The 14,601-nt window shown below is 48.9% G+C and overlaps 1 protein-coding gene across 1 annotated transcript; it reads left to right on the top strand.

Annotated features, from left to right (window-relative positions):
• Nucleotides 1–887: 887 nt before the first annotated feature.
• Nucleotides 888–7,928, top strand: LOC123044738 (uncharacterized). The gene is made up of 8 exons (XM_044467579.1): nt 888–1,950; nt 3,558–3,670; nt 5,030–5,089; nt 5,312–5,908; nt 6,458–6,740; nt 6,806–6,953; nt 7,430–7,517; nt 7,595–7,928. Exons 1-8 carry the CDS (start codon nt 1,153–1,155, stop codon nt 7,710–7,712), a joined length of 2,205 nt encoding a protein of 734 aa, XP_044323514.1. The 5' UTR covers nt 888–1,152; the 3' UTR covers nt 7,713–7,928.
• The last annotated feature ends 6,673 nt before the right edge of the window (nt 7,929–14,601 follow it).

Here is a 14,601-nt window from a genome sequence, read left to right as displayed (position 1 = left end):
GTGGGTGGCGAGCAGCCGAGCACATGTCTTGTATTGGCAAAGCCTAGCTTGAAGCTTAGTCAACGATATGGTGTTCCTCCCTTGAAGTCCATGCATTTAGAGGCGAATTTGAGGGTTTAACTGGTCGTGGTCGTGGATACACCATAGCAGGAGGTGGACAAGTTGATGGTCTCGCCTGGCGGATTTAGTCAGAGCAGAATAGAGTAGATATAGTTTACCGCACCTCGCTTTGATTATGAGATGGAAACGGAAAACGCCATCATGTGGATTCACTCGTACCACGTGGTGGAGTAATAAGCCTCTTATAGGAAGGACTATAATATAAAGAACCTGTGAGAAGCACGCGTGGATAACGGTGGACGTGTCACGTACGTTGTGAGCCGCAGATTCACACGCATAGATAAGCGTCGGACAGAGCAGTGCAGAAAAGGTAGCTCGCAGTTGGGAGACAGACAAGACTTTATAACTTTTTGGGAATAATAATACTGATAACTAAAACCCAGAAAAATGCCCCAAAAAGGGAGCTGAAGTCGGCATGTAGCAGAGGAGAGGAGAGGAGAGGAGAGGAGGGGTCGGAGTCGGAAGGAACACCCGGCATGCGCAGCCTGTATGCAATTGCAAAGCAAGCACATTCTGTGAGAAAGCAACGTGTAGCGCGACGCATGCAGCACCTAACGAGACGAGACCAACACCGGCGCGGGCGGAGCAGGGACGAGACGACGACCCGGGCGCACGTCACATGGCACATGGCAGGGCAACCACCGTGGCCCGAAACGGGAAAGGGTGCGAGGTGGAATGGCGCCGAAACCACGCCCGCGCTAACGCCGTAACGGCACCTTCTTCCCTCCCCCGCCTCCTCCGCCTAAATTCAGGAGCAAACTCTCTCTCTCTCTCTCTCTCTCTCTTCTCCCCCGCCATTCTGCTCTGCTCTGTGGCTCCGCGCTCCCGTGCGCAACGGCTCATTCCAACTCTCTCTCTCTCTCTCTCTCTCTCTCTCCTTGCGCCGGAGCGGAAAATAGCATAGCAAAACCGCAATCCCAGGATCGCAGGAAGCGTGGAGCTTCTCTTCCTCTTCTCTCCTTATATTCACCACCGCACACGCGTCCTCCCGCCACCACCGCCCATTCTTAGCCTGCCCCGACCCTTCTCCCCATGGCCTCTTCCCTGGCCGCCATGCCCCACGACTCCGCACCATGGAGGGACCCCTCCACCTCCACCTCCACCTCCAGGCACAGGCGCTTCTTCAACGTCAACGTCCTTATACCGCCGCCGCGCCACTCCTTCTCCGACGCCGCCGCCGCGCCCGCCGCGCCCGCCGAGCCCACGCCCAGGCGCAGGCGGATTATAGCCTCCGAGCCGCCGCCTCCCGCCGATGCGCGCCGCCGCGACAGGGAGGCCGAGCTGTCCGCGCTCGCCTCTGCCACGCGCCCCGTTGCCGCCCGTGCCGCCGTCTTCCGCGCGCCCTCGCCGGCGCCGTCCGATGCCTCCTCCACGACCACCGCCGGCCCGGACCTGCCGCCGTCGGGCCCGCGGGCGTCCTCGCTCATCCAGCGCTGGCGCGAGATCGAGGCCGTGGGGCCCGTCACGCCCCGCGTCTCCGGCGACGTCACCTCTGAATCCGATGGCTCGCCACGCCGCCGCGTCGGATGCATCGTCAAGAAGCTCAGCGGGGCTGCCTCGCTTCCGGAGGAGGACCTGGAGGCCGCCAATAACGAGCTCCCGCTCTCGCAGTCCGCGCCTCCGTCGCCGACCCAGCTGCGCAACGCAGTCGAGTCGCTCGCCCTTCATATCAAGGGCACTCGGCCGCCCAAGCTGGTGGTCAGGACGGTACGCGGGCGCCGCGCAGTGGAGGAGCTTGTCGCTCGGATGGCACATCGCCGCAGGCGAGAGCTCGCTGCGCTCGCGGATCGACACGCCGTCTCTCGGTTCGGGCACAAAGGCAGGATCCAGGTAAATTCGTATTCCATCAAAAAAGTTCACGTTGCATCCCTCAAAAGAAAAAGAAAAAAAGGTGGCGGTGGGTAGATGCTTTGTGATTTGTGAATGTCACGTGTCATTCATCAGGATGAGTCTCGTCTGCTAACCCGTGAGACCTGGTCTCATAGAATTCTTTTCCTATACAGTACTACTCCATCAACCATGAATTAATGATCAGTGACGCATTTTTTTTAGTATCGTTTTGGAAACATTATTTAAGACGACCAAAGAAGTGTGAGTTGTTGGTTTTAGACCCGCAAGGATGGGGCCGGAGAACTGTTTGGTAGATCGGTTTCCCAACTGGCATTGCTGATCAATGGCATGTGCAAATTCCATAATCATGCTTTATTTCGGCTCAACCAAAAATAAACGGGAATGGTCTAAAAACTTGACAGCCCCTTACATGTTATAAAGTGACCATCAAACTAGTTAGTGATCTTATTTGTGACTCTGGTGGATAGTCGCAAAAGCTTGACCAAAAGATCCGATAATGTTGCTCATGGAAACTCTAGTACCCTATAGCCGCTCATGACCTTTACAGATCTGTTTGTATGTCATCATGAATGAGAAAGGTTAACATACGTAGTAGTACTTTCAATGGCAGTAATATGCAACTAATTTGCTGGTGACAGCGGAGCAACGTTCAGTACAGTTTTTAGAACGGAGGCGCTTGCCGGCCTTAGAATGAGGCCCTTACGTTCAGTACAGTAGGATGGGCGTTTCAATGGCAGACTGATTGAGGTTATGGCTTGGATCCCTGAAAAAGGGGGCTATAGTTTGCACCCCTCAAAAGAAAAAGAAAAAAAGTTGTGGCTTCTCATATCTGATGGATGAGATGTCACGAGTGAATATCATCTCTGGTTTGTATCATGTGGAGATTCTGAGTGCTGCACAATTGTGGCCAACAAGCCAAACAAACCATACCACATGACTTCACAGGTTACTTGCTATAGCATGTACCAGGGACATAAATATGAGTAATGGCTGGGCAGTTTAGTTTTGCAAAGTACAACGCAAATTTCAATTCTTCTTAATGGCATCACCTTTTAGGTTGTGTTTTTTTTCCTGCCATACCTTCAGTTACTTAGAAACTTTTTTGTTTTTTGTTTTTCCTTTACTCCAACTCCAGCCAATATTGATGTGCGGTGGTACCTAGGAAAAATGAACTTTTAACTGGACAAGGCAGTGACAGCGTGGTTGTGAACAATTGCCATCCTTGAAAGCTGTTCTTGTTTGCAGAAATGTGGTGCATGCATTTCATTGCTTAACAGAGTTCCCTCCCTCAACATATTCCTGGCATTAGCAACTAACTTAAATAAAGATTCTTTTTTTCTTTCATTATTCCTTCCTCCGGGGACAAGATTATTCTTCCCTCTACTGCAAAGTCTGTTAAATACCATAGTACTTGTCTGCTCGCATGAACTCATTTACTTACTCCCTGGAAGATTATTGGCATGGTATTGGTATCTGTATTCTGTCCTATTTCATGAGGCCCTACTTTTTTTTCTCCCGTCCTTTTGAAGCATGTTTATGCAATCACCACTGCTTCTCACCTTAAACTGTTCTTTGATATCCTGCAGTCCATGCTTCGTCTAAAGCTGCTGCGTCACGGAGATGCTATTAACGATGAAGTGTGGAATCTACTAAGACCGGTTAGGCCACACCCACCAAAATGCAGACCTGAGGCATCGAGGTATTAGCACTTCTTTTTTCTTTTACTCCCTCCATAAAGAAATATAAGAGCGCTTATAGATCACTAAAGTAGTGATCTAAATGTTCTTATATTTCTTTACAGAGGGAGTACATAAGATGGCTTGAGACAGTTTTGGTGGATAAAAAGGATTTCTGAATTATTCTTTTAACCGCAGTAACTTCTACATGTTTGTCTTACCTGGTCTTTTCTTAGACGGAAATGTTAACGCCCACACGTGTGGGCGTTAGCCAACTCACCCACACGCCTCCATCACCGTCCAGTAACTTCTGCACGAATCTTGGCACGAATTAGCTGATTTTGTATGCCACGTAGGACAACTCGCGTGTGTGGTGTGTGAGATAGGTCGCCCACACATCCGTTTTACCACACGGAGGGGCTGGTGTGTGGGCGTTTAGTAGTTCGCCCACACACCAGTTTCAGTCACGCACAAGGGCTGGTGTGTGGGCAGTTTGCCATCTCGCCCACACGCCCGCCTCCTCTCCCACACCTAAGCTGCCAGTTGCCATGCGTTTTGCAGTGTACATGGCAACTGCCCTAGTGTGATTGCAAGCAGATGGCAACTCTCTTTTTTTTACCCGAACATGTCAGTTGCCATATGTTTGGCATGGTACATGGCAAACTGCCCTAGCGTGCACGTAAGCAGATGGCAACTCTTTCTTTTTTAAATGGCAACTGCCCTAGCGTGCTTGTGAGCACATGGCAACTCTCTCTTTTTACCCGAACGTTTTTTGCCATGCCTTTTTTTGTAGCGCTACATGGCAACTGCCTAGTGTTAGTAGGTGGCAACTCCTAAAGTTTTGAAATCATGGCAACTGCAGTAGACCAGACCACACATGGCAACAACTGTAGTTGTCCAAAAAATGGCAATCTGGAACTTTGACCTGAGATGGCAACTGCAGTTGAGCAAACATGGCAACTGTAGTTGTCCGACATGGCAACCGTAGTTCAGCGACATGGCAACTGCACTTAAACGAACATGGACGAGGGTCCGGCCCATGGCAACTGCGGGGCGCACGGTAAAGTGTCACGTGGGGCGTGCGGGCCTGACGTACCGGGCGTGTGGGCGTTATCTATTTCGCCCACACGCACGCGTGTAAGAGGGACCGGGAGGGAAAAAAAGAGGCGTGTGGGCGCTAGTTGTTTTGCCCACACACAGATGTGTGGGCTGGTCCTCTTAGGCACCAGACAAAACGTGTGGGCAGATTTCTTAACGCCCACACGTGTGGCAGTTAGCGGCGTCCTTCTTAGAATGTCACAACACATTTAAGTCTGTAGTATGCTCTTGATGATGCATAGTAAAAGAACTTACATGTCATGTCTGCAATTTCTGATGGACAGAGACGATAGCAGCAAGACAGATTCACAAGATGCAAATGAATGTAGTCTGCAAAATAATAGGTAAACTTACTGTTTCAAATAGCTTAGATGGAGAAGTTGGGTTTGTCCTTGGTCGTATCTATTTAGTACTCCCTCCGTCCCAAAATAAGTGTCTCAACTTTGTACTATCTCTAGTACAAATTTATACTAAGCTTGAGACACTTATTTCGGGACGGAGGGAGTAATTGCTTTCCGCCTACTCTCACGTATGCCTAAAGCAATACTTGTTTTCACGAAGTGCAGGGCTGATGAACAACATAGTGATGATAGAAATCCATCTGCGGAGAAGTCTATTGGGCTAGCAATTGAGAGCCTTGTTAACTCCGACGGTTCAGGAAATCGACAATATGATGAGAAGATAGACACAAAGGGAAATCAATGTCAGGAAGATCGTGTAAACTTGGTAAACTCGTGTGTTCACTATCAAGAAAGTTCTAAAGCTTCAAACTTTGCAAGGTACGATGATCATCGTGTTGTCTACGATAATCAATATATGGATGATATCTCCCCAAGTACCATAAGCACATCGTGTGAACTCCAAGAAACTCCTTCATCAAGAGGTGAAACTTTACGAGAAGAAGACAACCAAAGTCTGAATGGTTCTTGGGACGAGAGAGCACTATGGATGAGCAGTCTTGGTTGGCCTGCACCAGTAGATTCCATGAGTCCGGACAGCTGGCATCAGGGCACAATTGGTGATATGGAGAATCATAATCAGATTGAATTTAATGATCGGCCTTGGATAGACTCCCCTAACTCATGGAGATCATTGCATATTGCCACACAAGCAGACTGTCGAGATTTGTCTGGCAATGCTGATATTTGTAATCTTCTTGAGAGGTAATTTCCCTCTAATTCCCAGTATATGTTTTGCACATCTCCACTTGCGCAGCTAGATGCACTTAGGTTCACTCCAGCAAAACTTTTTTTTATGAAGACATACTGAGATGCAAGTGTTCCGTGAAACTTGGCTAGCCTACCAATAAAAAGCCACTAAAGCTTAAACAAGCTTAAAAGGCATTTTTTTATTAGAAGAGATCACCAAGAAGGCGTAAAATACAACACCACAAGCATGGCTGCGACCAAAAACCAAATCACTAAACAAAATTACCCCCCCCCCCCTTCCCATAATGTAAGACGTCTCACATTATGGGACGGAGGGAGTAGAAGACAAATAAACTGCCAGGCTATCCTAACAAAATGACAAGAGAAACAATAAAACAAATAGGCTAAACAAGCTTGAACATTAGACATGTTATATATACCGTATTATGACCTTTTTAAACAAGGTTATCGCATATGCCCCCTTGCAGGTGGCAATCAGCGTCAATAATGAGCGTCCCCTATTTTTATTTTGTCAACCGTGACATTTTTGTTTCTTCCATGCAGCAAAAAGGTCTCAAAGTCCCTTGATAGTGATTTTAGCAATAAAATGAACCATCTCCTGAGAGCAATTCTGCAGAAGCAAAGACAACAACACATGATTGATGAATTTGGGGGTTACTATCCGGAAAACTTATACTGGCAACAGAATGATGAACCCCGGAATGAAGATCAGGTGTCATCTGCACCGTGTTCATTAGCACCTGTCTCCCATGTCACAGCCCACCACCAAGAGAATTGGCAGCACTCATCATTTGAACATCAACAACATGAAAATCAAAATTTGTTTGTGAGTCAGCTGCTGTTCAATGTCAATTGTGGAAAGACATATTCTTACTATGTTGTCTGTTACAGGAAATGGAGGTCAGGGTAAGAAGCGAAATGGCCCAGATTCATCATGAAATATATGAACTACGTAAGTTGGCGGAAACTTGTATTGCATCCCAAGTAAAGATGCAGCATTCCATTAAAGAAGAGGTGTGCAGCGCACTTCGAGAAGCTGGTGAGTTGCAACAAAAGTTTTTTTCTATGTCTGTGCCTCTTCTATATCTGGTCCTGTTCAGCATAAAATAGGATGAAGTTGCAGTTTCTTTTTTATTTGGAAAAGAATTTTGCATTGAAGGCAATATGTCTGGTGACATGTGAGCTAGTTTTGCTTAAAAGGCTAGCCAGATGAAATCTTGAAAAAAAGGACCACAGCTACTTTCGAGTGGCACTGTTTGGAAAAGAGTCACTCTGGTCTTCTAAGCAAAACAATATATTCTGTTCTTCTTGGGCTGGACCACTCTCATGGCATTATATATACGTGTGACGCTGCTTAAATCTTGGCGTGTCAGGTTTTGTAATTCAGTCTATTGAGTACCATCTGAACTTGGATTTGTTTTCCGTTTACCACTACCCCACAGTAGCTCATTGACATTTTAGTTCTACTCATAATCATCAATTTTTTTTCTTAAGCCTGATGCAATCTTTGAACAGGGTTGATGCCAAGCCAGCCTGACATAACAGCAAAAAAGGGCACGTGCTGCATCTGCCATGAGATGCAAGTTGACTCTTTACTGTACAGGTAATAATGATTTGCAGGAACACATTAACCTTGAATTGTCGTGTGGAGTCTTGCTAACCGAATTGATGTTCATTCAGGTGTGGCCATATGTGCACCTGCTTCAACTGTGCTGATCAGCTGAAATCAAGCAGCGGGAGTTGCCCAATCTGTCAATCTCCTATCGACGATGTTGTTCGGGCTCACCTGAATTTTTGAGACTTAGGATTTAGGAAGAAGAAAGAAAATAAGCCGACACTCCCAGCTTTAGAAGTGGAGTTGGTGAAGCCCTGGTTTTGAGGAGGCTTCTTGCCTTTTGTTGACCACTAAAAACTATAGGAGCTAGGTTTTCTCGAGAAAATGTAAATATGTTTTGTGCAACTGCGACACGTGTTGACTGGGAGGCAAACATAGATCTAATCAAAATGCTGGTCTTGTTTCTTTTGACTCCTGTTTCGGTTGATGTACCGTACCATTTTTAGTTTTGTTCTTTCAGAAAACGCAAAAGCCTCACGTTTTGATCTGTAGAAGAAGAGGCTCAGTGAGAGAGTGGCATCGATCTGTACAAGCATAGACCACAACGCACTCGATTTGGATAAGCCCAACTTCTTCATCCTTTGCAGCGGCATGGTTCTTGGCCGCAGCATTGTGCGGCACGGGCTCATCACCGCGCATCTCTGGTTGTGGCACGGGCCGCCATCCTTGCATCATTGGCACGGCGCAAGCGTCCTTTGCCGCAGCCATGGTCACGCCATGTAGTAGTGTGTGGCAGCACTCCCAGCAATGCTAGGCCGCCGGTCACTGTCCACTGCTCGCCGCATCACTGGAGGCTGATGCAGCATCCCGTACTCCAGCTTGCAGCAAGTGCCCATACCGCTTGCAATACCTAGTGTATCCGTTTGCGGTAGCCATCATCGTCGCTTGGAGCATAGCAGGAGCCAGCGTTCGGTTTTAGTAGCGCAGTAGCAAAGCAGGCAGCCCCTCAGAGTCCGATGATTAGTGACGGTCATGGTCCGACAATATATAGATGGAAGCATAGTTAAAAAAACCGGAACCAGGGATCCCAACAGTTCTCTAAGCTTAGCAGACCATTCAAGCAATCGAACAAAAAAAACTGGACGAACTGGGCGGTTTTTGTAAAACCCGATGAATCGGGGGGTTTCAAGAAAACCTAGTGTTTTTGGAGAAGCCCCTCAATCCACTCGATTTCATGCGCAGAAGCTGGGGGTAGAATTGGAAGAGAGAAGAAGCCCTCTTTTGTAGGGTTTCGGACGAATTGGGAGGGCTTCCCTCGATTTTGTGCAGAGACCCCCATACGTCGCCACCTCTCTGGCCTGGCGCCGCCGCCACCCTTGCCTGGCGCTTTGGTGCAGCGACGCCGCCTCTGTCTCTCCCTCAGTCCCTCTCCACCACAGTCCCTTATTGTGAGCAGCACTAGGCCACCAGCCCCCGCGGCCACTCCCGCTGTCCCGCCGCCACTGTCTCTGTTAATTGTTTGATGCCCGTGGAGAGGGGACGGTGCCGCCTGGTCTCCCGTCCTACGCAGCTCCGGCGCCCCATTCAAATCGACGACCAGGCCAGGCCTCCCTCCGGTTGTCTCCCCTCATGGCGGCCTCACTTCCAGACCTCCGCCGACCTCCGCTCGGCTACTATGTGATGTTGAGTGCTGCTACTTACTAATTGCTATGTGAAAATTGAAATTGTGAATCAGTGATGTTGGTTTGATGTTGCTTGCTGCTATACACTGTACAGGCTAATTGCTACAGTACTACTTATGTTGATGTTGCTCTATTGCTTGACTTGCTAATTGCTACTCCCTCCGTCCCATAATATAAGAGCGTTTTTGACACTACATTACTAAATTAGTACGTTAGAGCTAGAGATTATCATGTGTATGAATTAGATATTAACATGTAGTTCTGGTTACTCTATCAAGTGAGTACATATTTTGTTTCTATTGATTGGTGTATTTATTAATAAAATGGATATTATTTTATTGCTTAGAAAACCGACAATCGAACCGGTGACCCGACGGTCCGATCGGTAAACATCTGAACCGGCATCCTTGCCGGACCGGTTCAGTTTTTTAAACTATATGGAGGAGGTGAGAGACGTGAGCGAGGTTTGAGAGGGGGCGAAGGCTAACTGGACGAGAGATATTCGGGGAAGGAGATGGTGAATGTGTGGACGAAAGCATCGGCTGGCTAGATAAGGAGCAGTGGAGTGTCCAGTAGGGCCCGGGGGCATGTGTCGAATGCTCATGGTGTACAAAATATGCCCTAGAGGTAATAATACATGTTATTTATTTCCATGTTTGTAAGTAATGTTTATTTTCCGTGATATAATTGTAATGGTTCTTGAATATGGGATTTGGAGAAAAACTCATTTGCATGTGTGGAAACATAAACACATAATATGTTCCTAGTCATGTCTCCAAGACTAGCTCGTTGTTGCATAATGATCCCGTTTTACTGGTCAATGGGCATTGTTAAAGTAACAAGGATGCTGGCAATAAAGAGAGTACATTGTTATCGGAACAATGGTGTTGAAGAGACTCAACCGAGGTGTCAACATATACTCACTTTCTTGGACTATGAGAGTATCGAGTACCTTCATGCTAGATGGTGTGCTTGGGGTTCGTCAAACATTACCCGTAACAGGGTGATTATAATGACAACTTTAGGGTACATCGAATGTGTCAAGGGACTTGTTATCTCAAGATGGAATTTGCTCCTATGACGATGTAGAGATATTCTTCAGGCCCTCTTCGTATTTTGGTATCCATCATCGTTTGGCTAGACACAACGTAATATAATCACGGGGATGTTGGAATACAGAAACAAGAAAAAGAATAAAATCGGTAACAAGGAAAACTTCGGTAGCGTGATCAAGTTATTGCTTCATACGGAGACCAAAGGTCTCGCCTTGGGTTTGTTAAAAATCACAAAGCAAAGCAAATGGTGCATGGGAACAAAAGGTTCAGTTGATAACTATTCATGTAAGTGTGAGAGCCAATATGAATGCCGAGATCCACTATTGGTTATTGACCGGAAGGAGTTCAGGGTCATAGCTGCACTTATCAAACCAGTGGGGTCACACTCTTAAGGTTCATCAGTTTGTTGAGTATTGGAAGTGTTGGGAGCGTGATAGAAATTCACCAAAAAAGTTTTCGGAAGACCTAAAATGTTTTGGAGAGAATACCAAAAGTGTTTTCGAGAAAACCGAAGAGTTTTTGGAAAAACCAGGAAAGCCTCGGAGGACCCAAATTGACACTGGAAGATCCAAGAAGGTTTTGGAATATTCTGGAACCTTTCAGAATGTTCTAGAGGGTGTCGTGGGATGTTTCCTTGGCTAGGTCCAAGTGGAGGTAGCCGCATGGGCCCTATAGGCCCAATAGTGGGGTGTCTCTTTTTGGCTTGGAGGCCAAGCCTCCTTTGGCGGCTAGGGTTTGGGGGGCCCACCACTTTAGTGCGTCGACCTAGGAAGGAGGCAAGCCCTCTGTCGGTGTCAAAACCAACAGATCTCGGGTAGGGGGTCCTGAACTGTGTGTCTAAGGCTAATGGTAACAGGAGACTGGGGACACGATGTTTTACCCAGGTTCGGCCCTCTCGATGGAGGTAATACCCTACTTCCTGCTTGATTGATCTTGATGATATGAGTATTACAAGAGTTGATCTACCACGAGATCAGAGAGGCTAAACCCTAGAAGCTAGCCTATGGTATGATTGTTGTTGATGATGATTATGGGTCCTACGGACTAAACCCTCCGGTTTATATAGACATCGGAGGGGGCTAGGGTTACACAGAGTCGGTTTACAGAGGAGGAGATCTACATCTGAATCCTCAAGCTTGTCTTCCACGCCAAGGAGAGTCCCATCCGGACACGGGATGAAGTCTTCTGTCTTGTATCTTCATAGTCCAACGGTCCGACCAAAGTATATAGTCCGGCTGTCTAGATACCCCCTTATCCAGGACTCCCTCAGTAGCCCCTGAACCAGGATTTAATGACGATGAGTCCGGCGCGTAGATTGTCTTCGGCATTGCGAGGCGGGTTCTATCTCCGAATACTCCAAGATAAATTCCGAACACAAGGACCGTGTCCGGCTCTGCAAGATAGAATTCCATATACCACCGTAGAGAGAATAATGATAATCCATGAATCTAATCTACTGACAATTCTTTGAAAAGTGACATCACGCCACGGCCCGGTTTTTATTCGAACCGTTTTCTACAACCTGCTTCCGCACACATCACAAGGCAGTTTCTTTGGCACGTCTTGTCAAAGCAGAGATCGTGTCCCCTTATCACGGGATCTCCATCAATGCGGGTATGGGTAACCCAACCAGCGCCAGTAGTCGAGGCGCTTGGAAAAATAAGAGACTTAGAGAGGTAAGTGGGGAGGCGTACATTCACATCGCCTTTATAAAGGGGCAGAACTTTCTCGTTTTCACCCACGCCTTCTTCTTCCTTTGCTCATCCGTTCTCGCACCCTCGAGCTCCAGCACCCAAGTTCTCACCTTCTCCGTAAGGCCGCAGCATGTCCAGAGCGGGAGGCAAGTGGATGGCCTCCTCTGTCATAGAGGAGAACATTACCAAGCTTCGGGAAGCCGGATACCTAGCCGCTAATATCGCGCACAGGCTTCCAACAGAGGGACAGATTACCCCTACACCAAAGTCTCGGGAGAGAGTGGTTTTTCTCCCTCATTTCGTCCGCAGACTAGGGTTTCCACTCCACCCTTTCGTCTGCGGGCTCATGTACTACTACGAGCTAGATTTTCATGATCTGGCCCCGAATTTCATCCTCAACATCTCGGCGTTCATCGTCGTGTGCGAGGCCTTCCTCCACATCAAGCCTCACTTCAGCCTGTGGTTGAAGATCTTCTGCGTGAAGCCGAAGATCGTGAGCGGCCAACAGGCGGAGTGCGGAGGTGCCATGGTGGGCAAAATGCCCAATGTTATATGGCTCGATGGCTCCTTCGTGGAGTCCATAAAGGGGTGGCAACCAGGATGGTTCTACATCACCGAGCCGCGCGACGCCAACTAGGTGGCGGCCCCCAAATTCAGATCCGGAATCCCCACGCGGCTCACCTCTTGGGAGAAGAAGGGCCTGGCCTGGGGCGAACCCACGAAGCTAGCCGAACTCGAGACCTACCTTAGAAGTATGAGGGAAAAGAAGATCAAGCTTGTCAACGTGGTCCAGGTTATGCTCATTCGCCGGATTCTCCCGTGTCAAAGACGGGCGTTTGATATGTCGGAGTTCGACCTGGCCGAACACCAGATGCTGCTAGAGCTCTTCGACACAACGCACAAAGAAATCTGGAAGGTTTTGTTCAAGACCGGCGAAGTCCCTCCTCCCCTTTTCGAGGACCGGGGGCTCAGCGCAGCGCGCCTCGCTAGTCCGGTAAGTCCCTTGACTATTTACGAGACGTTCCCTTAGTACTTTCGGGGGAGGATTTTTAAGTCACCTTGCTGACGAACAGGAGTGGGTGGAGACGGCGGAGCGGATCGACTGTCCGGCTCCATTGCCAGAGGACCCAGTGAGCGCACGCCTGGCGGAGATGCTGTAACACCCCGGATGTAACTTTCCATCTTTGTAACTCCAACTCTTGCCATTTTCGGCTATGTGATATGATATTCCCTCTGTGGTTGGGTTTTGTCTTTTGTTTTGCATTTTATTCATGTCATGCATATCATATCATGTCATCATGTGCATCTCATTTGCATACGTGTTCATCTCATGCATCCGAGTTTTTTTCCCGGTTGTCCGTTTCGCAATCGACACTCCCACACGCACCGGCGCACCCCTCTTGTCTCCTTTTTCGTGTGCGGGTGTTGAACGTTCTCGGAATGGACCGAGCCTTGCCAAGTGGCCCTGGTATAGCACCGGTAGACCACCTGTCAAGTTTCGGGTCATTTGAAGCTCGTTTGGTACTCCAACGGTTAACCGCACCCCCGCAAAGGCCTCTTTTAAGTTGCAGCCCAACACCCCTCCAAAACAGCCCAATAACCCATCTAACCCCCCTCCATGCTCTCGGTCGTTCGATCATGATCGTGTGGGCGAAAATCACACCTCATTTGGACTCTCCTAGCTCCCTCTACCTCTATATATAGACCCCTTCCCCGAATTCCGGACGAAACCCTAGCGAATTCCCCTTCCGCCGCCACCGGACACGTCCCGGTCGCCCCGCCGCCGCCACGTGTCACGCCACCATTCGCCCGCACCGCCGCCGCGCCAGCCCCGCCGCCGGCCCGGCGAGGGCCGGATCGGGCCCCCCGAGCCCATCTCCATCGCGCCGCCGCCCCGCGGCCCCGCCCTCCGGCCATCGCCTCCGGCGCCGTCGTTGTCGCCTCCGCCCGCCAGTCGCCGCCCTCCGCCGGTTGCCGCCGACCGCCGCCGCTGTCGCTCCTCCGGCGCCGCCGCCCGCGTCCCCGGCCCCGCCTCCGCCTCCGCCGACGCCGCCGGCGCCGGATCCGGCCGGATCTGGTCGCCCCGGTCCCGTCTTCCCCTCCGGCCACGTCCCCGTCTCCGGCAAGTCTCTGGCGACCTCGGCATCCGCGCGATCCGGCCAGATCTCGGATAGGGTTGACTTCCTCGTCCCCCCCCCCCCCTGTTTTTTCTCCAAGTCTGAGATCTGCTGTTAAACCATTGCATGTTCATTGCATCATATCTTCGCACCCGTAGCTCCGTTTCGTGCGTATAATATGTCAAATTGTTCGTCTCGAAGAGTACATCATTTTATTCCATTGCATCATTTACATTTGAGGTCATCTTGATGCCCGAAATGCTGTTGGAAGAGGGCTTCATATTGTTAGTTTCAGAATCTTATCAGCACGAGCTCTTTTGTCATTTTTGCCATGATTGATGTGTGCATCCTATGGACTTGGTCCCTAAATGTGTTTTGAACTAGGCTATGTCTTCTTTACAGAGGTGCTTACCATGTATTTTTGTGATCAATGTGGTTACTAGCACAAGCAAGCAAACTAGGCTTCGTGTTAATGCTGATTTTAGTTCCTGTTCTGCTGTAATTTTGATGCCATGTAAACATGTTGCTATAGAGAGATCCATGCATAATTTGTGATACTTCAGTAAGGGTGTTTTGAAAAAATG

The sequence above is a fragment of the Triticum aestivum genome, chromosome 2B, assembly GCF_018294505.1.
Source record: "Triticum aestivum cultivar Chinese Spring chromosome 2B, IWGSC CS RefSeq v2.1, whole genome shotgun sequence".
Taxonomy (NCBI): domain Eukaryota; kingdom Viridiplantae; phylum Streptophyta; class Magnoliopsida; order Poales; family Poaceae; genus Triticum; species Triticum aestivum.
The sequence above is the reverse complement of the archived record's forward strand: the minus strand, read 5'-3'. Positions and strand labels throughout refer to the sequence as shown.